The sequence below is a fragment of the Lineus longissimus genome, chromosome 1 (genome assembly GCF_910592395.1).
Source record: "Lineus longissimus chromosome 1, tnLinLong1.2, whole genome shotgun sequence".
Classification (NCBI taxonomy): domain Eukaryota; kingdom Metazoa; phylum Nemertea; class Pilidiophora; order Heteronemertea; family Lineidae; genus Lineus; species Lineus longissimus.
Window position 1 is genome coordinate 17092484 of NC_088308.1, and position 24359 is coordinate 17116842.

Genomic DNA, 24359 nt, shown 5'->3' on the forward strand with positions numbered 1-24359 from the left:
TACGACGACAACGATCCCGACGAAAACCACGACGGAGTGTCCCAAGTGTGCAAGGGATATCTGATGACTTTCTGAATTGGAGATTGCTGAGAACTCCATGAAGCAGTATTTTGAGGCCCCAATATCGATTTCTGCTCTTTGCAGTACATTGCATTTGACGGTGACTTTGTGAGTGACCCCGATTAATTTTTTTACTTCTTTTTTATCTACTTTGAGTGGAGCAGGTTAACTTTTTGAGTAAGGTAGCAAACCTAGTTTGCCTGGTGCGCATCTTGTGCTAGTTCGTATAACATGACACACTGCATTTCGTCGTTTGAGATTGATGGACTCCTGTGAACAGGTTTCCGGGAAATAATGATGGCGTCGTTCTTGCATGTATTGTATGTGCAGTAGTTGTGTGCATTGTATTGCATATGATATGTAACCGACCCTGAGGTCATCACCTCTACTTGCTGCCACATCACTTAAAAGGGCCCGGCCAAGGGAGAACCACCAACGGCACTGTTCAGTTGTCCGTAGTCGATCACAGAGTCGTTTCTATACTTTATACGGAACGAGTTTACAATCCCCGCACACCCCAAAAAAAGGTCATCGGTTGACTAACCAAGCACCACTGTTCAATGGATTTATAGTTGAATGCGATCAAACTACGTCATTTCCGATCGGGGATTCTAAAGTTTAGCCCTTTATACTAGTAAGGTCAAAGGTGGACAGTTGTCCGTGACGACGAAGGCTACGTACGTCAAGCATGCAAGTCGTCACATACGTGTGCAGCAGCCAGCAGCATGACGAGGGCTGGCCCGGCATCATTAGCATGCAGGCTACTTACTCGCTCACTGACAAGTCAAAGACGAAGTGTCCGACTCTGTGCAGCCCACAGGAGCCTGTGAAGTCAACAAAACCCGCATCGAATAAATGCTCTTTCATACGAATTTGTGCTTGCTAGAGGGACAGCAGAGAAGTTCGTAAGCTTTAACCTGTCACTGTTTACTGTTAAGAAACTCATAAAAATCGCCTGAATGAGGCCGATGCCGATTCTTCCAAATAATTTGAATAACTTCCCCATGAATAGGGTAGGCCTATACGGGCAGGGTAGGCTCTTTGCCTGCCCTCCTGTCGGATACGCCACCTTGGTCTATGCGATGGGTGATTTTTTTATTTTTTTTTTCTAGATATTACTGGACAAGTGGGCTCCAGTGCCACCGCACAGATTTCGGAACAAACTGGAAGTAGAAATGTAAAATCTAATACTCAGTATATATAAAATTTGATTGTCATTGTGTACACTGTAAAATAAAAAGATCCACGATGCATGTTTAAATAAAACTGTACACACTGTCGTTTGTCCTCGGCCACCAGGACCACCAATCGTGCCCATGTTCTTACTCAAAAATTGGCCTTGCCCTGTTGGGGAAACCTCATTACTGTTGCGATCTAACAATGAATAATGAATGGTGGCCTGACTGAAGTATTACTGAAAATTTGTGTATTCAACTTGTTAAATCACAGTGCCCCACATGTTGTGTTATAATTACATAAGTTTAGTATAGTACTAAATCGTATGAAGTATGTGCTGCTAGCAATTTTCCAATTGGGGGGAGATGATCTATTCATTTGTAATATACTATTACTATATGGGTTTTGAAGGTTATGCTTGTCCTACTATGGTAGCTTGGACTAGAGGATACTCTTTGAACTAGAGTCAATTCAGTGAAAGGTCAAGTCTGACAGGAGAGGACAACTTAAGTGTAAAGTGTAAAGCGCAAGTGTAAAATCTGAACCACCTGACGACTTACAACAAGGACTAAGACTGGTTTCGGGGCCTTGTGTGTCTACAGGGTGGCCAAGAATTATTTTCCCTTGCACAATAGAATTCTATTGTGTATCCATTGTGTGAGGGAAAGCCACCCTGTAAATCATGGTGCAAAATCGACTGAATAATAGTGGTTACAGGCCACAAGAGTCAGACTCTAGAGGGGCAGAAACGCGCGTCGATGGAGCAACACAACAGCCCAACAATAGGGACCGATGGACATTGTTGTAAACTACAGTGACGGTATCCAGTTTTACTTCTACTACACAAGAGTCAGACTCGCCAAAATCTTCTCAAACAATTTCTCTATGGTTGTATGGAATGCGCTCAGTTTTACTTGTCACAAAATATTGCGAGGGTCTATTGTTACGATTATCCATTCCCCATTCTGATGTGCAGTCAATCGACTGGACTCCCTGATGATGAGAAGACGTTTTGTGAAATTCACTCTACTGATTTTGTCTAAATTGTATTCTATTGACTTGATGTTGAGACCAGTTTTTGTTCTCTCTTTTCAGATACTGACAGGTGACACCATGGTTATTCCTCCAGGTTACGGTGATCTGGGCAAAAGTGCCAAAGATCTCTTCAACAAGGGGTACAGTAAGTAAAGCCTCCCTTTCATGTACTAATGATGGATTCAAATTTTAGAAAAATTCTAGTAGCGTGCGAACACAACCTGCATCAATGTTGGTAATACCTCCACTAGAAATGCCAATAAACTAATTTCAAGTTCGCATATAAATGGCATCAAATTATTTTAAATGCATGTAATTTATACAACTAAATAGAATATGTAATATGTAGGCTTCACGACCCCCGTGTTCATAGTCATACACATGAATTCATTTTTTGGACAAACTAAATGGAATATGGAGTATGCAGGCTTCACGACTCCCGTGTTCATACACATGAATACACCTTTTGGACAATAATGGCATAACCTCCCTATAAAGGACACCTCTACATTACGGACACCAACGGCCAGTCCCAGTGTCCGCAATAGAGAGGTTGTACTGTAGTTCACAATTTGCACAAGACAGAAGGGCTTATTGTTGACAGGAAAAGAGGCATTACACTTAAACAATTAATTGTAAAACTTACATTTAGAGCAATTCTGATTTAAAATCTGAAGCATGCTTGCAATTTTGTGACTTTAATTGTTGTTGTGTGACCTGCAGTACTTATAATAAATGGTTGGTCAGACAGAATCCGTTTCATTTGTCTTGATGATGGATAGGCAGTGATGCTGCTGCATGCTGACTACGATTAACACGTAACCAGTTTTATCTTTTAAAATTGTAGTCATATTCTCTTCCAGACTATGGCTTCTTCAAACTGGAATGCAAGACTAAGGCCAGCAATGGTATGGAGTTCACCACAAGTGGGAACCACAACTCCGATTCTGGAAAGTTGTCCGGAAATTTGGAGACGAAATACAAATGGGCGGATTATGGTAAGTTTGTTTGGGCTGAGAAAACACATGTGGTGCCAGGGCATTTGTGACTGCTGTGCACCAATTTTTAAACCCATCAAAAGGGTGAAGAGGTTTTATTTTTAGTGCTTCAGTCATTTGAGTTTGTTGGTGTCTTAACTCTTGTTTATAAACTGTTGTATTTTCTGGCAGTCTCGGAGTGAGTTAACGAGTCTGTTTTACGATTATTCCTGTTCTGTCAATGAAACTTTGCAGTTATTTTTCAGGCCTGACATTCACTGAGAAGTGGAACACTGACAATGTCCTTGCCACTGAAGTAACAATTGAGGATCAGATTGCCAAGGGCCAAAAACTCTCATTTGAAACATCCTTTGCCCCAAATACTGGGTAAGTAAGCATGGTAAAAACCTCACTCTCCAATTTAATGAGTGATATTGTAGTATTTTTGATCAGGGTTTCAAAAAAAGTGTGCCATTCTAATGATACGTTTAATGTATCACTAGGGCCAGGGCTTGAGTGAAACCCTTTATCACACTGGGTTAAAAAAAACCTTGGTATATGTCGAAAACAAAAAAGGTATTGGTAATGATATCAGATTATTGCTTAGATGCCATGTGGTAATACAGAGTGTGTGGCCTTAGTACAAAAACATGATTAGTACAGTAACAAGGGATAACTAGATAATGTTTTCTCCTCGAGCGCCATTCTGATTGTCGTCTGTTAAATTTTAATGGCACACATTTTTAACACCCTGTAGAAAAATGCCACGCCATGTTTCTGCAAGGCTCATACATCGCTGTGATATAGGAAAGGCCAAGTTTACTTTCAATGCTCAATGGAGAGAAGATTGGAATCCAAATCAGTAAGGCTGATTGATTTTACTGTTGGCTGTATGTCGCAAATGGTGGGGTAATTGTGATGTGTTTATAGTGGGTATTGCGATGAACTACACTGATTGATAGACAATGCATTACCCGCCAGTTAAATGCAATATTCGCACAAGGACTGGGTTTATTATTATAATCTTAGAATTATATAGAATTCACATTTTCACTTTTTACGTATCACTCGTCACTTCGACTTGTTTACTGGATGCTGGTCACTTTTTGCGTCAATTCTGTCTAAACCTGGCCAAAAGAGTAAGCAAATGCTGAAGTGTTGAGGGCTGATAAATCCTGTTAAAAACTATGCCCACTACCATTTTGTGACGTAGGGCCCGATAGCTTTTGTTTTAGCCCTTTACAGGTTGTGATAGATCAAGCCTTTTTGGCTCACCATAGGGGAGGCTATTACCAAACTTCACCCAACTGTGGCGGGTGAAGCAACATCGCCGGTCAGCTATTTGAGTCAGGACTGTAGTTCAGTGTGTAGATCATACTGTAAACGTCAGAAGATTTCTGTCTGTTTTATTTTGTGATATTGCAACTTGGGCGTACTTTTAATTTCATGATTAAGTGCCTTGAGAACTCTTTAACCGTAACTTTGATCTGTTTGCTTGCGGCCGTCTATCTTCTCATTTATCTGTAAATGAGAAAAAAACACCAAAGATATAAAAGGCATGCTTGCAAACATTTCCAGGGTAACAGTAGTTGTTCCTGTTGTTATAACTAAACCTTTACAATATCTTTTATTTTCCAGAAAGAAGGCTGGTAAAATTAAAACTGGGTACAAGAGAGACTACATTAACGTGAACTGTGATGTTGACTTTGATTTTGCTGGCCCAACAGTGCATGGTGCTGGTGTCCTCGGGTAAGACGCTTGTATGTCATGGGTTATAACAATGAATTAATAAATAGTAATCAATCGCCACAGAATATCTCGGTATGCAACAACAATGAAGATGATGATTGGTTTTGTCTTTTCATCGCAGCCGGGTCACAATGGGCCCATCTAGAATGGAAGGAAAAGAAAGCGGCAAGTACCTCAGAGGAATATTTTGATGCTGGTGGAAGGCCACCTTAATTGTACACAGCTACCCTTAAAAAATAACACGGCAACCAATTTCTTACCATTTGGTGTCCATTGCAGATACAACGGCTGGTTAGCAGGTTACCAAATGTCCTTCGATACTTCCAAATCAAAATTGACAAAAAATAATTTTGGTGTTGGATATGCTGGAGACGACTTTGCTCTCCACACAAGTGTGTAAGTATGTTACCTGGTTATGACTGGAACTCTAATTTGTTTATCACACCGTGGAGAAACCCAGAATTGCACAAAACATGACTTGTCTTCAGGGAATCTGGCAGACGTCACAATATTATCCAGACTTCAGAAGAAAAGAAAAAGTACAGGTCAGTGCATTAGCACTAGCATCCAGTAAAAAAGAGACAAGCAAATGGAGAGATATGAAATGAAGAAGGCAGATACTTGGACAGACTTTCTACATTCCTAGAACTGTTTCTTACACTGGGTATTGTTATTGGTGTCTCATTACAGCAATGTGTGATTAAATATTCATGTTATTGTAATTTCAGAAATGCTGGCTCTGAATTTGCTGGCTCCATTCATCAGAAAGTTAACAGCAATGTAGAAACTGGAATCAACTTATCATGGACAGCAGGAACCAATACAACTCGTTTTGGAATTGCAGCCAAATACACTGTAGACAAGGATTGTACCTTGAGGGTAAGCATATGTGGGAATGGGCTCCCATGTAACAAAATCTAACAGTAACTTTCCTCCTGGTGACTTTTGTGGCAAGTCAACAATCCACGCATGAATCGCACGCGTTAAAACAAGTCGTTCTCTGAAATTGTCAACAACAGGTGATATCTGAATTGTGTTTTCATCATGGCTTGTCATTGTGGCATGGATCAAAATGCTTCTCCTTCAGAGAAACTCAGCAAATTTGCTTTCACTTTTCAGGGCAAGGTGAGCAATACTGGACAAATTGGTCTTGGATATACGCAGACACTAAGGGATGGTAAGTAGCAGTGGGTTTGTGGATTGGCATTCCAGTTGACATAAACACAATTGTGGTGTCTTCTTATCAATGCTGTCAACTTGGTTTGCTCTGTGTAGTACTGCCTGATTTATGACTGGGCCTAACGCTAAGAATTTTTTATACGCAAGGAAATTGACACAAAAATGGGCTGATTTGTCAGTGCCGTCGGTAAGATAGTATGGGCACTTCAACCAACTCTAATTCTGGTGTGAGAAGACAAACCTTGGTGCCGAGCTGGTTGTGATTGTCTTTCTGATCAAGTGTGTGTGTTGGGGGGGGGGGGGTCAGTCGGCCTAAACACCTTGAGAAAGTTTATCTCTGTGATCAAGTAACTGAACACTTACTTGGATTGCCTTTCATTATTCTTCAGCAGACTTGTACATTTCTAAAGCAGCTTGTTTCCCTTTTCAGGCGTGCAGCTGACCCTCTCTGCACTTGTTGATGCCAAGAATATCAACTCAGGTGGACACAAGCTCGGTATAGGTCTTGACTTGGATGCTAAATAAGTAATTCATATCGTCAGGAGCAGTTTCCCGTTCAGACAAGTAGATAACATGACTTTTACTAACAATTTTCTCTCCTTGGCAACGTATGCTGGTCTAAATACGGATTATAAACACCTCAACGAAAGTAAGTCTGCCTCTAAACAATTCGTTATAATTTCTAAAGTATCCACGACAATGCGATGAAAATTGCTGGACATCAGCATACCATCATTAGGAACAATGAGTAAAGAGGGCAGGGGCATACCTATTGTTATTGAATGAAAAAAAGTGCCATTTCAAAAATAACAACATTGGTGGCATGTTTCAGTGAGTATTGAACTACAACTTACTGATTGCATGGCCCACACTGCCAGTCAATTTCAGCCTTGGTGGATCAGTTCTGGTTTTTTTGAAACATCACTTTTTTCATTCAATTGAAGATCATTAATGCGTAAAAATAGGTAGGCCCTTGTCCTCTTCACCCGATATGCCTGATGTTGGTATGATGATGTCCGGCCATTTTCATTGCATTGTCGTGGAGACTTTAGATATTATGACCAATTGTTTAGGGGTGGACTTACTTTTCTTGAGGTGTTAATGTGTATGTAATTATTTATAAGAAAATCGGTACCAATGTCAAGTTAACACTTGAGGCATGACGACTGTTTTGTAGTCATTCGGAATCAGAATTTAAATGTAAATTCATTTTTAGATATGATAATTCTTAACAGTCAGATGCACTAGAGGAAACTAGCATTCAGAACTAAAATGTGCTACTCATTTATCTTGCAGTTGCGCAGGGGAATTGAGTATAATGGCCAGGCCTTCTTGTCGCTGTGAATAGTTACCATCATTCTTTCATTGTTTTGAGTTGAGACGCGTGTTGTGCTTTATAATCGGTGAGAAATTCCTTGTTTAGTGAACTGAAGACATTTACAAGTATTCCAGTGTTCACACGATTCATATACATTCTTGATGCTGTTAAACATACAAACATTTGGAGGCAAATATACCATTGTGTCGTCCAGTAAAAGCATGCAGATAAATCTTGGCAGTGCCAAAATGATTACTTCCCTGTCGGCCTCCCAAAGTTGACTATTTGTACATTTTATTACAAATTTTCATCGTTTCGTTTACCATGCGAGATTTAGTTGTTGATACAATGTACATGTAGCATACATTTTGTATCTTGAACGTCCACTTCTGATTAACATATCTGTCTTGGAAGCCAAGTTCTCAACTGTTTGAGTGGTTCTAGCTTGGATGCCTGACCTTTTGTATATTTGTTCTCCAAGTTTTGGTGACATCATATTGTAAAGACACTTTCCGTTGCTGAAATGCCTGCTCTACAGTGTGGCCCAGAATTATTTTCGATTGGACAATAGCATCCATTGTCTGAGGCAAAATAATTCTAAGCCACCCTGTCGATAGCAGTGAAAGTTTGTGTGTGTTGCCAGTTACCGGTTCATACTAGCTGGCGATCATCTCTCAGCTGACCAATAAAGAATCGACCTTGATGCTCATATGCTGTTGTTGTTCAATATGTTAGATAAAGGAGAGAAGTTATGGGATCTATTCTGCTACGATATTCTCATCGCTGCAACTTTTTACTGAAGAATGGCATCCGCTTCTGTTAGGTCATCAGTTGCAACATCAGTGAACGGATTGACTCTCATTTCCCTCACCGTGCTGTGGGACAAGCAGCAGGACATAATCTGTCTCGGTGTGACTGTCTCAACTCACCGAGGTGACGGAACTGCGGGGCAAACAGCAGGACAACGTTATGATAACAACAAGGATACCTTCAAAGCCTGACAGAATGCCAGACCAACACTTACACCCTTGTGAATCCACTGCAACCTCTTCGCAGTCGTGGCCAACAGCCCCTTTGAGCAAATCCACCCTGGGCCACCCTATAGACGAAGTCCTTGTATGGACCGCTCATCCCACTCCAACTTTCTACTGCGGCAAGGCTATGCCAGGACGCCAAAGGAACCATGATCGGGCTTTCAATCCAACTGATGTTGCAATTGAGCTGTTACAGGCGAAATGTATTCTTTGATTTCTCAATAAAACCGTAATTAACTCGCAGCTGACTTCCTGATCACTATTCTGCTGCATACGTCTGCACAACGGGGCAGTCAGCAGGACATCAAATCAAGCTAGATATGTGACTGTCTCCTCTCTCTTAACTGTAGATGTTGACAGGACATCGGGGTAGGGAGCAAGACAATAATCTGGCTGGGTGTAGCTACTTATTTCTGTCACCGTCTTGAAATAAATCGGGCTGGGTGAGACTGACTATCTCATCTAGCTCTCTTACCTTGCTGATGGGATGGCAAGACACTATCAGCTTAGATGTGCCTGTGTCATCCCTCTCACCACGTTGACATTACGGTGCGGCAGCCAGCAGGACATAATCGGTCTCGATGTGACTGTCTCAACTCTCTCACCATCTTGACTGCATGACAGGGCAGTCAGCAAGACGTAAACGTGCAGTGGAACAAGCAGTAGGACATAATCTATCTCGGTGTGACTGTCTCAACTCTCACCGAGTTGACGGAACAGCGGGGCAAGCAGCAGGACATAATCGGGCTGGGTGTGACCGTCTCATGTCTCTCATCGTGTTGACTTGGCGGCGTGGCACTCAGTAGACCATGATCGGGCATGGTGTGTCTGTCTCATCTCTCTCACCGCAGCAGGCAGCAGGACATAATCGGGCTGGGTGTGACTGTCCCATATCTCTTACCCTGTTGACAGGACTGTGGGGCAGGCAGCAGGACATTATCGGGTTGGGACTGACTATCCATGTTTCTTACTGTGTTGACGGCACGTGGGGACAGGCAGCAGGACATAATCGGACCCGGTGTGACTGTCTCACGCTTCTCACTGAGTTGACAGGACCAGGACATAAAAGGGCCGATAGTGACTGTCTCATGACTCTCAACGCATTAACAGGACGGTGTGACTGTTTCAAGTCTGTCACCATGTTACCTGGACGGCGGAGCAGGCAGCAGGACATAATCGGGCTGGTCGTGACTCTCTCATCTCACGCATTCTGTTGACCTAGCGGCGGGGCAGACAGCAGGACATTATCGGGTTCGATTTGACTGTCTCATCTCTCCCACCGTGTTGAGAGGCGGCGGGGCACTCCATAGAACATAGTCGGGCTGGGTGTGTCTATCTCAGCTCTCTCACCGCGGCAGTAATCAGGATATAATCGGGTTGGGACTGACTGTCTCATGTTTCTCACTGTCTTGACGGCACGTCGGGGTAGACAGCAGGACATAATTGGGCTGGGTGTAACTGTCTCATCTCTCTCACCGTGGAAACATACTGTCGTAGCAGTCAGCAGGACGTAATCGGGCTTGGTGTGACTACCGTGTTGCCGGGACGGCGGGGCAGTCTACAAGACATAATCGGGCTGAGTGTGACTGTTTTATCACTCTGTCGACATGACGGTGGAACAGGTAACAGGACATAATCGGGCTGGGTGTGACTGTCTCATGACTGGGCGGCGGGGTTGGCCGAAGGACATTATCAGGTTGAATTAATTTTGACTGTCCCATCTGTCTCACCGTATGGAGAGGACGGTGGGGCAGTCAGCTGAACACAATCGCTGGATGTGACTGTGTCATCTCTCTTTCACTCTACTGACTGGACGTCGGGGCAGACAGCTGGACAAACCGGGCTGGGGGTGACGGTCCCATCTCTCTCAACGTGTTAACTGAACGACGGGGAAGGCAGCAGGACGTAACTGGGCTGGGTGTGACTGTCTCATTTCTCACCGTGTTGACAGACGGCGGGGCAGACAGCAGGACATAACCGGGCTGGGTGTGACGGTCCCATCTCTCTCAACGTGTTAACTGAACGCCGGGGAAGGCAGCAGGACGTAATTGGGCTGGGTGTGACTGTCTCATCTCTCTCACCAAGTTGACAGGACGGCGGGGTAGCCAGCAGGACATAATTGGGCTGGATGTGACTGTCTCATCTTTCTCACCAAGTTGACAGGACGGCGGGGCAGTCAGCAGGACATAATCGGGCTGAGAATGACAGTATCATCTCTCTCACCGTGTTGACAGGACAGTGGAACAGGTAGCAGGACACAATCGGGATGGGTGTAACTGTCAAATGTCTCTCATCGTGTTGGCGTCGGGTCAGCAAGCAGGACATAACCGGGCTGTGTGTGACGGTCCCATCTCTCTCACCGTGTTAACTGGACGGCGGGGCAGGCAGCAAGACGTAATCGGGCTGGGTGTGACTATCTCATTTCTCACCGTGTTGACGGGACGGCGGGGCAGTCAGCAGGACTTAACCGGGCTGTGTGTGACTGTCCCATATCTCTTCCCCTGTTGACAGGACTGTGGGGCAGGCAGCATGACATTATCGGGTTGGGTCTCTCTCACCGTGTAAACTGGCCGTGGCGGGAGTCAGCAAGATGTAATTAGGCCGGGTGTGACTGTCTCACGCTTCTCACTGAGTTGACAGGACCAGGACATAATAGGGCCGATAGTGACTGTCTCATGTCTCTCACCGCGTTAACAGGACGGTGCGACTGTTTCATGTCTGTCGACATGTTGCCTGGACGGCGGAGCAGGCAGCAGGACATAATCGGGCTGGTCGTGACTCTCTCATCTCACGCATCATGTTGACTTAGCGGCGGGGCAGGCAGCAGGACATTATCGGGTTGGATTTAACTGTCTCATCTCTCTCCCACCGTGTTGAGAGGCAGCGGGGGCACTCCAAAGAACATAATCGGGCTGGGTGTGTCTATCTCAGCTCTCTCACCGCGGCAGTAAGCAGGACATAATCGGGTTGGGACTGACTGTCTCATGTTTCTCACTGTCTTGACGGCACGTCGGGGTAGACAGCAGGACATAATTGGGCTGGGTGTAACTGTCTAATGACAGGACGACGGGGCAGCCAGCAGGACATAATTGGGCTGGGTGTAACTGTCTCATGACAGGACGACGGGGCAGCCAGCAGGACATAATTGGGCTGGGTGTAACTGTCTCATGACAGGACAGCGGGGCAGCTAACAGGACATAATTGGGCTTGGTGTGACTGTGTCACCTCTCTCTCACTGTGCTGACTAGACGTCGGGGCAGACAGCTGGACATAACCGGGCTGGGTGTGACGGTTCACAGACGGTCCCATCTCTCTCACTGTGTTAACTGGACGGCGGGGAAGGCAGCAGGACGTAATTGGGCTGGGTGTGACTGTCTCATTTCTCACCGTGTTGACGGGACGGCGGGGCAGTCAGCAGGACATAACCGAGCTGTGTGTGACTGTCTCATCTCTCTCACCAAGTTGACAGGGCGGCGGGGCAGCTAACAGGACATAATTGGGCTGGATGTGACTGTGTCATCTCTCTCTCACTGTGCTGACTGGACGTCGGGGCAGCCAGCAAGACGTAATCGGACTGGGTGGGACTGTCTCATTTTTCTCACCGTGGACGACGGGGCACTCACGAGGACATAATCGGGCTGAGTGTGACTGTCTCATCTAATTCACCATGTTGACGGGACGGTGGGGCAATCACCAGGACGTAATCGGGCTGGGTGCGACAGTATTTTTTGTGTATTTCTCCAAATTTCCCTCCGTGTGTACCTCATCTGTGACTACCAAGTCTGATAATGATCATGATTCATCTGATTGTACGTCATCCTCACTGGACTGATTGTGACTTCCCAATAGACTGATTGCGTCCTATACTGGATCGATTGTGACTATCAGTTGACTGGTCACTGGACTGATTGTGACTTCCCAATAGACTGATTGCGTCCTATACTGGATCGATTGTGACTATCAGTGGACTGGTCACTGGACTGATTGTGACTTCCCAATAGACTGATTGCGTCCTATACTGGATCGATTGCGACTACCAGTGAACTGGATCTGTCAATGTCCATCTTACTAGTCTGATTGGCACTGATCAGTGGACTGATTTCCCTCCTCATTGAACAAATTGTGACATCACAAAGGTCATCTGATGGTGTCGTTTTCACTAGACTGATTGTGACTTCCGAATGAACTGATTTGAATGCGTCTTGGTTACTGGCCATGGACTGATTACTTCCCACAATGGATTTAACATTATCATTGCCACTCAACTGATTATAAATGCCTGGTGGGCGGATTGTGTCCTTCTCTCAATGGACTGATTGTGACTTCTTAGTGGACTGATTGTGTCCTTCTCATTATATCGATTGTGCTACCCATTCACTGGATTGATCAGTGACGGCAAAGTGGGCTGATTGTGTCCTTCTCAATGGACTGATTGTGACTTCTGAGTGGACTGATTTTATCCTTGTCATTATATCGATTGTGCTGCCCATTCACTGGATTGATCAGTGACATCAAAGTGGGCTGATTGTGTCCTTCTCAATGGACTGATTATGTCCTTCTCAATAGACTGATTGTGACTTCTGGGTGAATTGACTGCATCCTTTTTCAACGGACTGCAGAATGTGACTGCCCTATGGCCATGGGCTGATTGTGTCCTTCACAATGGACTGAATGTGACTTCTTAGTGGACTGATTGTGTCTTTCTAATAAATTGGACCGATTGTGACAGTCCCCGATTGTGTTCTCATTTGATTGATAGCGACAACCTGGTGGACTGATTGTGTCCTTCTTACTTGACTGATTTTGTATTCCAACACTTCATTTGTCTTCCCCACTGGAGACCTCAGGCTTGAGCCCTCCACCCTGCCCAAAATTGCGTCGGATTCTTCTTACGTGAAGACTGCACCATCTCTTCAACAGACAGCATGACAGGAATTCCAATCATCAAGACTACACATGACACCACATCGCCGTCAAAATGACATCAACATTAATTGAATAAGTTCTTACAATAAAGCGTGTTCTTATTTCATTGCGATTTATACACATTACATGATACCATCAATAAAGGAAGAATAATGTTACCACACTAAGTTAACAAGCTAACTGTAACTGTGATCATATAGGCTTCTACCATGAGTGTACATCCATCTGAACATGTACCTGAACATCTGTATAACAGGCCAATGAAAGCAAAAGTAATCATAACAGAAATGATGGCAGCAACTTATTGTTGCCAGTTATAATAAGGCTGCGTATATTGTGGGAAGACTCCCGTTGCATACTGCAGAGCCTGTATTTGCCTCGGATCTACCAGTGCCATCTGGCCAGCGGTTGGTGACTGCTGCGTTGAATTTGTCTGGTTTGGGGGAGGCGGTGGGGGAAGATTCAGTAAATGGGGTGCCACACTAGTAGCCGTGTTTGCCTGGTGCAGAGCAGGGACACTTTGTTGCTGATATGACAGTTGTGGTGAGGTACTTGGCTGAGGACTTTGCGTACCAGGCAAAAGATTAGCTACGAGTGGTGGTGTGCTACTTTTAGTGACAAACTGTGAATTCGTAACAACAGGCCGAGTTTGGTAATTATAAGGCGGTAAAAACGACACGGGAGCCTGCGGTAAAACTGCAGCACTGGCCGCTTGTTGTGCAGCTTGAGAAACAGTCAATTGTCCATTCGATTGTTGTGTTATAGCCATAGAAGATGGCGGTGGTGCCCACATAACAGGATTATAAGCAACATTTGGCAATGCACTGCTCAAGGTTGGATAAACTTGGGCCTGGCCACCAAATGGCGGTGGTGGTTGTCCAAAATTTGGTGGTGGCATTGGAACTGAAACTTGATACTGTCCAGCTGTTGGCATACGAGGTACCCATGCAGGTGGGGCAACTCTCTGTGTCCAATGACTTGGGGGAGGTAGACGCCCGAATGGTATCCTGGGAGCAGGTGATCTTGGTGGCGGTGGCGGTCGGAATGAGTGACCAGAATGTGATCGTGGCCCTCGATATTGGTGCCCTTGTCTCGGCATTGGTCCCGTCCATGGATTACGGATATCTAGAAATCAAACAACACAAGTACATCTGTATTAGAATAAATGTAATCGCGAAAGGATGGGTGCTAAAAAGGTTGGCTAAAAAGTTCAAGAGGTCCATGATCAACACAGATGTTGATCGAGTTCAGTTGTTAGACTTTTTGCAGATCATGAATAGACCTTGTTATGGGGTAGGCAAGTCTTTTGACTTGATAGCACCTGGCTTGAGATGATAACACCTACATGTTCAAACAAGCAGAGTGCGAGAAACTGGTCCACACTTACCTTTCACTCCTGGTTGCCAACTGGGTCCTCTTGGTGCATTTGGATCATTTTCTGGTGGCCTGTAAATAATATTTTTGAATGACAATCAAAACCACTGACCACCAGAGAAGGATAAGTAATCACATGAACATACTAATGATGAGAGAACAGGAGACAAGATTGAGGACATGTTGCAACCAATGCCATCGATTATGAGACGTTTGAACTACAGTAGAACCTCTCTATTAAGGACACCTTCGGGACTAGCAAGTGTTGTCCTTAACAGAGACGTGTCCAGATTAGAGAGGTCAAATTGAATAGAAACTACCAATTTGGGACCAAAACTAGTGTCCTTAATAGAGAGATGTTGTCCTTAATAGAGAGGTGTCCGCTAAGGGAGGTTCCACTGTTCCACTTTTTAAACAAAACTAAAACAGCGATGTCCTAATAACAGTAAGAAATTGATGCATCCTTAACATAAACAAATATTCCACTTTTAACTGGTAACCTACATTTTACTTTCGGTGTTTGGTGAGACAACCCATACCTCCAGTTTGGTATAAATCCCTTGAACTTACCAGCTGTCCATTTTCATGTTCTTGCTTCTGTTTTTCTTCCCTCCAGCATTAGGGTCATCTCTGTCTCGATGCTTTGCTTTAGCCCGCCGTTCTCCCTCGTCATCCGAATAATCCAGATACTGAAATCAAACACAATGCTGCCAATCAGAACAACAGACAGAGAGCCAAGTATTCTACATGAAAACCTCTTCGGTTTTGAATGAAGAAGTAAAACCAGCTACAGTCACCAAGTTCATAGCTTAAGTTGTTCTGTAACAAGCCACTGTTTTGTCAATTGAACACAGACGACGAAAATGACGTACATTGTGGTATTGTATCTCAGACTCACCGTACTGTTGAGCAAATAACTTTATTCAAACGAAATGACTAACTGGCCAATGTAATGCACATGCTTCATACATGTAACACCTACCCTATCCGGAGGTTCGTTGTTATTCTCCCAAGATGCATCAGACCCTCTCAACCTGAAGAAAAAAATAAGGTTTACGTTGATATATTTTTCAAAGAAGTTACCATCACTGAGAAATTAGTGTTTTTTCCAAAACCAGCACATCCTGGCCAGCGCACTTGAATAAAACTTCGTCGTCCTGGACCAAGTTCAATTCCAAGGGAAATACAAAATGGTTGATATTTCTTAATTCACGTCGTCACCTTAAATTTTATACTGGGGGACCATAACACAGGCACTTCAGCCACAAACTTTTTCATTTATTCAACACCTTGTCCAATATTGTACACAAGACCTGAAGAGCCACATCCACCTTTCAAGCTGAAGACGATCACTTACGCTTTCAACTGTTCCACAAAGACAAAATGTGTGTACTCGGACATCTTTGGGGCACAAAATACGACCAGGCCTATTTCAATATTCTTTGTCTTCATATGTTCATCAGAGTTGAAGCGCATTGTGTACATTGGAGATGTCACGCGTCCAAAAGTTTCAAAGACCTAGAATTGAGATAGAGCATTAAAACCTACATTCAGGGGCAGATGACATCACCTCAGCTTGTGTTTATCCCATTATACACACCAATGGCTATCTTGATTAAGATTGGCTATTTGGAATTGTACCCAGCCTGTCCCCAACCGCATGTGACTGTCCCTTAAAGCCTTTTGTGAAATACGAGCACACCTATTTCTTCCATTATCTCCTGGTGTCATTTAGGATCATCTTCTGTGCGACATGCGCCTGGTTTTGCTGTGACGGGTCACAATTACAAATTACAAATTTTTAAATACAATTACAAATTACAAATTTTTAACGAACAGCATAGGCCTTTAAGGAGTGTGCAGTGAGAGTTACTATCATAACTCAATAAGTCAGAAGAACTATGCGTTCAGCAGAAACATCCAACTCACCTGGCCCAATGGTTCTCTTTTTTCATTAAAAAGAATGGAGTCGACATTGAGAGCTGGCGTATCAGGAATAGCTTGGATCACCGCTGAAATAGTAATGAGAAGAACAGATCAGATGTCTTTTCAAGGAAACCTGTAACGCACGCTTATACAATCGGAGTTTTGAAAGGCTCGGTACAAACCCAAGGCAGGAAGAGGTTCTTTTCATAAATCGGAACAATTATGAGAACAACAGACCCTGGCACAGCACTAACTTTATATTCATCCCATCCAATAAACAATTTCACCATACAAACAGTCATTGAGTCTGGCATATCTACAAGTACTTACCAAGTAATCCGACAATCTGTGCCACCTTTCCAATCTCTGCCATCTCGACACTACTGTCAACCTCAATGTGTAGGTCTTCAATTGGTGGGAGGTCCTGAAAGAGATAATGGATGCTCTTCAATGGTCGACAAATTTTCCCTTCCTGTATGCTCAACAGAGATAGCAACAATAGTGCCGGTACAAGTTTCCCTGTTTCACAGCCGAGAAGACTTTTAAAACTACCGAGCCTGGCTGCTACGGCACAAAATCCAAATCTAAGAGGCCATAGAAACAGGACGTTTTACCACCAGTGTTTGGAGACACTTCTTCACGAACCAAGCTGTTGACAAATGGAACAAGCTGCCTGAAAAAATGGTCAGGCGGATGGCCCCGCCGAATGTTTTAGAGAAGCTGGACCAACACTGGTTACTGGTCAAAGACATTAACTCTATTGAGACAGACATGGCAGATTAAGCACATATGTAGGAAGTACTGGTAATATTTAAGAAGACGAGGCAAGTAAATCTTTGATCCATTACCTCTATAAGCAGTTCTCCTTTCGTCTTGGTCACATTGATGACTGGTTCGCGTTTATTTGGCTTGTTATCATTTTGATTCTTTGCCTTGTTTTTCTTTGCGTCCTCCTCAGATTCACCTCCCGATTCAGCTGGGGCGCTCAGGACACTACTCTCATCTGAACTACTGCTCTCACTATCCGATTCATTCTCGGAGTCGGATCCACTAAGAAATGGGTCCCTCATTCTGTAGGCATTGTCTACGTCAGCCAAAGTCTTACAATCTTGAATGATTTCAATGTTTTTAGCGTCTTTCAAAGCTTTGTCACTCCCACAGTTCTCAGGGGTTTGGTTGGTTGCACTCATTTCACCATTACCAGCTTGTAGAGAACTTTCAGACATGGACTCAATAGTTATGTGGTCTCCCTTATTGTCATGATGATCAGATGAACCCACTACATGATTTTCACCTTTTTCAGTACAATCCGTTTTGGGCTGATTAAATGTAAGTATCTGATTTACTTTATTGTTTAAAGTACAGGATTCAATCAGTTGCCCATCATTGTCAATGGGACCCTCACCAAGGGGATCAAGTTTGTGTTTATCCTCTAGAGCATCAACCCCGCCGGATGAGACAATTGAGGACTCAAGAGCTTCCATTGGCTGATCAGTTGACATGGTAGCTGGCGTATTCATTGTCTTCTTGTCATTGTCCGATGTGTTACAACCACTATCAGTTTCATCAATTACTGTCCATTCAGCGTCCATGCTTCTCTCAATGTAATTCTATTGGATAGTCCGCCAGGGCATCAGAACCTATAAAAGTTAAGTATCATTTTAAATACCATTGTCTTGACAGCATCATCACATTCACAATGTCCTGACAACGTGACAGGACACAACATCACTAAGGTTTGACAATCATCACAGGTTGCGGTGCTGACTGATTCTATCTAATCGCAGGCACCAGCAACGAGTCCCTCCGTTTGCTCCGGACTATATAGTTCGCAGCAAAGAATCATAGACGAATTCGAAGAAGATGAATCAGTGCCAAAACCTGGCCCATACACTCCGGACGCAGTGGACCGGCCTCATTCCTAACGCTAAGGAGACCAAATTAGGATAACGCAATGGGTTGCCTTGGGAGTCTATGGAAGGCTTTTATTTTTATAATAAATTATTAGACCTACTTAGGCCTAGTTGATAGGTAGGCAAACCATGTAAACAAAACAGAAATTATTATCTAAAGCCCTGCCTAACGTTTAACAATGCATCAAGTACTTATTTGTCAATATGTTGATCGACAGGTTAGAAATAAATGGAAGAAGACAGTCAAACCTCAAAATTGCCATGTGCTTGCCATGTGTATCTGTTTTGAGGTCAAAGTGCAAGGCTAACCGGAACTAGTTTATGGAAATCAATTTTCACATAAATAAACATGTTTTAATGCGTATTTTTTAAGGAATTATTACTAAATAGCTTCTTAATGATTGGTTCCAGCTAGATAATTGTGAGCTATACTAAAAGCAGGGTCTATATTGACAAAATTGGAACATTTTTACCTGCCTCATTCACGAAAGGTCAAGTTTTACGCATGCGCAAAACGACTTCCTCTTACATGTGCAAAAATCCAGAAACGTATTTTAACTATCACTTTTCCACTGTTTGAAAAGAACTCCTCTGATAAAATGGACAGTCAACGGAAAGGAGGTTTATTTGGAACTTATGGTTCATCTGATCCAACACTTAATGTTCCAGGTATGTGCAGTAGTTCGCTATTTCATGTATTATATCTGTCCTTCACATTTCATCATCATACCCATCCCATGCATTGAATGCATGCATGTAGGCCCCTATGCATTGTTGCAGTTGCACACTCGCAGTATGTATTTTTATCAGCAGTGAATGACCGTCATACTCTGCTGGTCTTATTGCGACGACAGAAGTTCATGTTTCGATCAAGTTATAGATCTATTTTCCTCACGGTTGCATAATCGCTCTACTCGTACATCACACCGAATACATTACCATACTGATTATTGTTACTCCGATCTGATCCTGGTATCTCGTTGACGTTGGCGCGTCATCAAGGAAAAAAGTAACACAGACACAATAAACAATATCGCCGATGTTGGGTAGTTACCAACAGTCCAACCAAGGCTAAGGAGTGGAGGGATTTCAATTTCGTCCAATGGTTTTTTGTAACAAATTCTCAACATCATCATAGGCCCCAGCTCATGTCTGCCCTGTGTAAAAAATTACTGATAAAATACTTGCTATGTACTCATTTCAGTTACTTCAAGTCCCAATTCGATGATGTCTCCTTATCTTAATTTTGACCCAGCATATATTTCTCCGGTAAGTTAAACTGACTATTGATCAAAAAATGTTTTGTTGGAAATCTTTTACTTGAATGATACAATATTAGGAACACATGCCACAATATACTCTGTGTCATCATGATGGCAGGGTCACAATGAGGTGGATATCTATCATAGTTTCTGGGTGCCATCTAAACTGCGAGACATCTTAATGTTAATTACTTTGGCTGGTGTAAGATAAATGTACAACGTACTGATTGGGACAGTATGGTGATAGGTGGATGTGAGAATGCATTTTCTTTGAAAGTTGCAGAAATGTCAGTTTATGCATGGTGATTTAAAACAAATTACATGTATGATAATGTCAATTCAACTTTGCAGAGTCCTGGTTCAGAGTTTATCATGCCAGAAGGAGCCAGTGCTCATAGAGGAAGATTTGAACTTGCATTCTCACAAATTGGCGGTTCAGTACTTGTTGGTAAGTTGAAGCATAAGATGATAACATAAATTCATTGTTATACAGATTATATGTAATAAGTATTATCCCAGTGTTCTCCACAGGGTTTTCTCAAGGTAGGGTGATACCCTTGATTTTCAAGAAGTGTTGCCAGTGTGCCACACAAGATGTAGGGTGGCCAGCAGTTTGAGGTAGGGTGGCCCTATAGGAACCCTCTACAAAGTTCTAGAGCAAGGTAGGGTGGCTCTTCCAAGGAAGGGTGGTAAGCTGACAAGGTAGGGTGGGCCACCCTGACAAATGGCCTTGTGGAGAACACTGTATGCTATTTGATTTGCTGAATTTTGAGACCAAGTATACAAACCTGACTGTCCAGTCTACTCTAAAACATCTAACTGCTAAAATTCTTCTCCCCGAGTAGCTTTTGGATATACATGAATTCGTGAATGAGGTTGATTTTAGTCGTCTCTATACAGTAGAACCTCCCTATTAAGGACACCCTTTCTATTAAGGACACTAGTTTTGGTCCCAAATTGGGTGTTTCCATTCAATATGACCTCTGTAATCAGGACACCTCTCTATTGTGGACAACACTTGTCAGTCCCCGAGGGTGTCCTTAATAGAGAGGTTCTACTGTACTTGTTTGTCTTATAATCATGTTTCCTTTGTCTAGGTGCTGGAATTGGTGGAACAAATGGTGTCCTCAGTGGACTTAGGGCAACGAGAGAACTGGCAGGAGCGGCAAAGCGAACACAGTAAGTCAACATTCCTCGGTACATTTCATCATTTTCCATCATTGCGCCAGCAAAAATGACACCTATAAATTGATAGAGACAATATGTACATGTACTTCTTGACAGAGCTAATAATACTGTAAACCTGGAAATGTTCATGGAATTGGAAATCTTTGAAAGTTATCGGAGTGCAACAGTGGGAACATGTCACCTCTGAGGTCCCAGTCGGCCCTGACTTCATTTTACCACGGATTTTAGCAGATTTAGTACCTTAACTCTTCAATGACATTCTCTGCTATTCTAATTTCAGGATGTTGAATTTCGTCGCCAAACAAGGAGCGTCTTCTGCTCAATCTTTAGGTGTACTTGCCCTAATGTACAGTGTATTCGGTGTTGTGATAGGCTGGGCTCGAGGTGTTGAAGATGAACTGAATACACTCACAGCTGGAACAGCAACAGGACTTCTTTACAAATCATCATGTGAGTTGAAGGTCACCTTCACCTTGACGTGTTTAGTCATAAAAAGAAATTTTTTAAAACTTAGTTTCCATGTACACCCTTGTAGGAAAGTAATTGGACACCAGATTAACTTGTTTATACTATTTCGATCTAGTCTGATTCTTGACTTGGCCATCTGGTAGCCAAATATGAAAATGTATAAAGTGTGATATCTTGCTCTACTGCATTTTTAACACTCCCTTGGCTATAAAAATCTTCTTGTTCTTCTTTCAGCTGGTCTAAAAAAATGTGCCCGGGGAGGAGCTATAGGGTTTGGGTTGGCTGCAGCATACTGTGTAGTGACGAGTGGAGATAAAGTTAAGGAGTTCATGTCAAGCAGATGAGGAAAGAGCTGAGTTAAAAAGACATTTATTGATTGAATTTCATCTGGACATTTTTCATAAACTGTGATCATTGAACTATTCATTGGGAACTTTTCCTTCTCATCGGGATTAGATTCTTTTGTGAAGTGGCAGGACTGCCTTTGGTACAGTACAAGGGCATTTGAATATCAGAAAACATTCAAATTTTGTTCATTTTTTGCCCATGATAAAGGCTTAGACATGTAACAACGTTATAGGTATGTTTTTAGGAAGCTTTGATAACGAGATTGGACACTCCTGCTACATTTTAGCTGGTTAGCTTTTAATGTTTGGGCTGCCTGGTCATCATGAATAAGATGTTGTCGCTTGCAAGGTGTCAACAGCGAGCCATTTGAAGCACAATTGTTGACAGAGTTACACAAATGCTACATTACAAGAGCAACGGTTCCTTGGATGCTGACCTGACACAGATGCATTGTGCATGTTGTATAGAAGAAGGGTAACCTGATCCTAAGCCAGAGTGGCAATATGAGTTGAGGCTGTCATTCAATTATTTTGTGTTGAGCAATTTCATTGGCCACCTGTTTATAATGTTGGGATTTATATAGCGCAGTATCCAGGCTGTTCGCCCGCTCAAAGCGCTTTACATTATTACCTAGTCTCTCCTGAAATCTTTCAGGGGAACTCAAGGAGCAACTCATACAGCGTTCACTTGATCGTTTCAGACCGGTACCCATTTATACTCCTGGGTGGAGAGAGGCAACTGCAGGGTTAAGTGTCTTGCCCAGGGACACTGAATCAGTATTGTGGTTCCAACCGAGTCGAACCCACGACCTTTCGGTTATGAGTCCGGCGCTCTAACCATTACTCCACTGATTCCCTTTATGAGTGTGCGTCTGACAGATTTCCCGCCCTATTGAGTCAGCGGTGAAAGGAGGAGACTTTTAGATTGACATTCACTGTCGGCATGTCGGCATGTCTCACGTAAATCATGGATACTCAAATCACTGCTCTGTAATTCATTTTGTATGTTTTATGCCCTTTCTGTACCGTACATGTTTTATGAATCACCTTGTATATAGTTGTACCATTGAGAAAGCAATGGTATTAATACAAAATAAATTTATCAGAATAGAATTTTATGTTTGTTGATTCTTGTAGTACCAGATGGAAAGATATCCTGTGCAAAGATGTGATTGAAAAGTCATCACAAATTTCAGATATTTATTGACAATTCAGAACAAGCTCAAGGTATCTCGGCAAAATGTCAAAACTATGTACAATAGAACCTCTATTAAGGACACCTTGGGGACTGGCAAGTGCTGTCCTTAATAGAGAGGTGTCCTGATTAGAGAGGTGTCAAATTGAATAAAAACTACCAATTTTGGACAAAAACTAGTGTCCTTAATAGAGAGGTGTCCGCTAAGGGAGGTTCCACTGTACTGCATATGTGAACATTACACCAAAATGGGGGCATGTGGTATTGTCCATATAAATCTGAAAGTGGATCAAAATTGACATAAGTTGATGTGATCAGTGACTGCTCAATACTAGGCCTGGTGACTGACTGCCTGATTTGGCATGAGGGGTCACAGAATACATGTACTTCTTGTAGTTACCATGACAAAAGTCACAATCAGCACAGGGAGACTCCAGGGGAATGTCCCAGCCAGTGTTTAGAATCACTCTGGGGACAAAGTCACAACCAGTTGAGATTGTACCTGGACATTGTTACAATGGGTGATATGAATAAAGACTAGCAAATGCTTTTACTTCAATTTTGTACAGAAAGGCCTAGTGTAAATGTACATGGAGTTTTAGATAAAAGCATTTGCTAGTCTTTATTCATATCACCCATTGATGGGACTACAAGGACTGTGTCACAACCTATTCCAACCGATCCTAGAATATTCCAACCAGACCACGGTGTAGTCTTATTTCTACTGCTCAGGCATATTACTAAGAATGGGAATCAATGGTTGTCATTGCACCTAGGGTGTTCTCGCCACACATTTCTGCTTTGATGAAAACGGTGAACAACTCAAGAAAGTGACACAACCAGCTCAGTATAATGGGAAATTATATGACAGCAATTTGGAAGCATTAAGAATGCACCAAGCAAATCAGGCAATTCATTAAAGAATGTTGCAAACATTTCCAGATGGTGGCACCTGAAAAATGTCAGACTGGCTCTTGGTTGTGCTCTTCTGAAGAAGGGGTAGTTCAGACAGTCATTTCATAGTCATCATGGAACTCCACACCCTGTATTGGACGTAACCGGTACCATGAACAATCTCGGGATCCATGGTGATACATGAACGATGTACAGTGGGACCTCCCTTAGAAGACACCTCTCTATTAAGGACACCTTCTCTATTAAGGACACGATTTCTGGTCCCAAATTGGTTGTTTCCATTCAATTTGACCTCCCTAATCAGGACACCTCTCTAT

General features: G+C 43.1%; 3 protein-coding genes across 5 annotated transcripts; 2 read left to right on the forward strand and 1 right to left on the reverse strand.

Moving 5' to 3' along the window:
- Positions 1 to 77: 77 nt before the first annotated feature.
- Positions 78 to 8203, forward strand: LOC135489137 (voltage-dependent anion-selective channel protein 2-like). 2 transcript variants are annotated; one of them, XM_064774339.1, is made up of 10 exons: positions 78 to 168; positions 2332 to 2416; positions 3135 to 3269; positions 3515 to 3635; positions 4006 to 4110; positions 4887 to 4997; positions 5277 to 5393; positions 5726 to 5876; positions 6117 to 6174; positions 6607 to 8203. In XM_064774339.1, the coding sequence occupies exons 2-10, from the start codon at positions 2350 to 2352 to the stop codon at positions 6699 to 6701; spliced, it is 960 nt and encodes a 319-aa protein (XP_064630409.1). In that variant the 5' UTR covers positions 78 to 168; positions 2332 to 2349; the 3' UTR covers positions 6702 to 8203. The 2 variants fall into 2 exon arrangements, with proteins under 2 accessions (XP_064630409.1, XP_064630417.1); XM_064774347.1 differs by lacking the exon at positions 4006 to 4110.
- Positions 8204 to 13550: 5347 nt separating this feature from the next.
- LOC135491339 (uncharacterized) lies at positions 13551 to 18942 on the reverse strand. 2 transcript variants are annotated; one of them, XM_064777174.1, is made up of 9 exons: positions 18917 to 18942; positions 17603 to 18394; positions 17085 to 17178; positions 16758 to 16840; positions 16186 to 16346; positions 15811 to 15862; positions 15399 to 15517; positions 14842 to 14900; positions 13551 to 14579 (listed from the first exon to the last, which is right to left on the reverse strand). In XM_064777174.1, the coding sequence occupies exons 2-9, from the start codon at positions 18344 to 18346 to the stop codon at positions 13756 to 13758; spliced, it is 2136 nt and encodes a 711-aa protein (XP_064633244.1). In that variant the 5' UTR covers positions 18347 to 18394; positions 18917 to 18942; the 3' UTR covers positions 13551 to 13755. The 2 variants fall into 2 exon arrangements, with proteins under 2 accessions (XP_064633244.1, XP_064633328.1); XM_064777258.1 differs by lacking the exon at positions 18917 to 18942 and having other exon boundaries at positions 17603 to 18410.
- Positions 18943 to 19190: 248 nt separating this feature from the next.
- Positions 19191 to 23031, forward strand: LOC135491266 (mitochondrial import inner membrane translocase subunit Tim23-like). The gene is made up of 6 exons (XM_064777050.1): positions 19191 to 19336; positions 19872 to 19936; positions 20281 to 20377; positions 21027 to 21108; positions 21398 to 21567; positions 21820 to 23031. The coding sequence occupies exons 1-6, from the start codon at positions 19267 to 19269 to the stop codon at positions 21927 to 21929; spliced, it is 594 nt and encodes a 197-aa protein (XP_064633120.1). The 5' UTR covers positions 19191 to 19266; the 3' UTR covers positions 21930 to 23031.
- The last annotated feature ends 1328 nt before the right edge of the window (positions 23032 to 24359 follow it).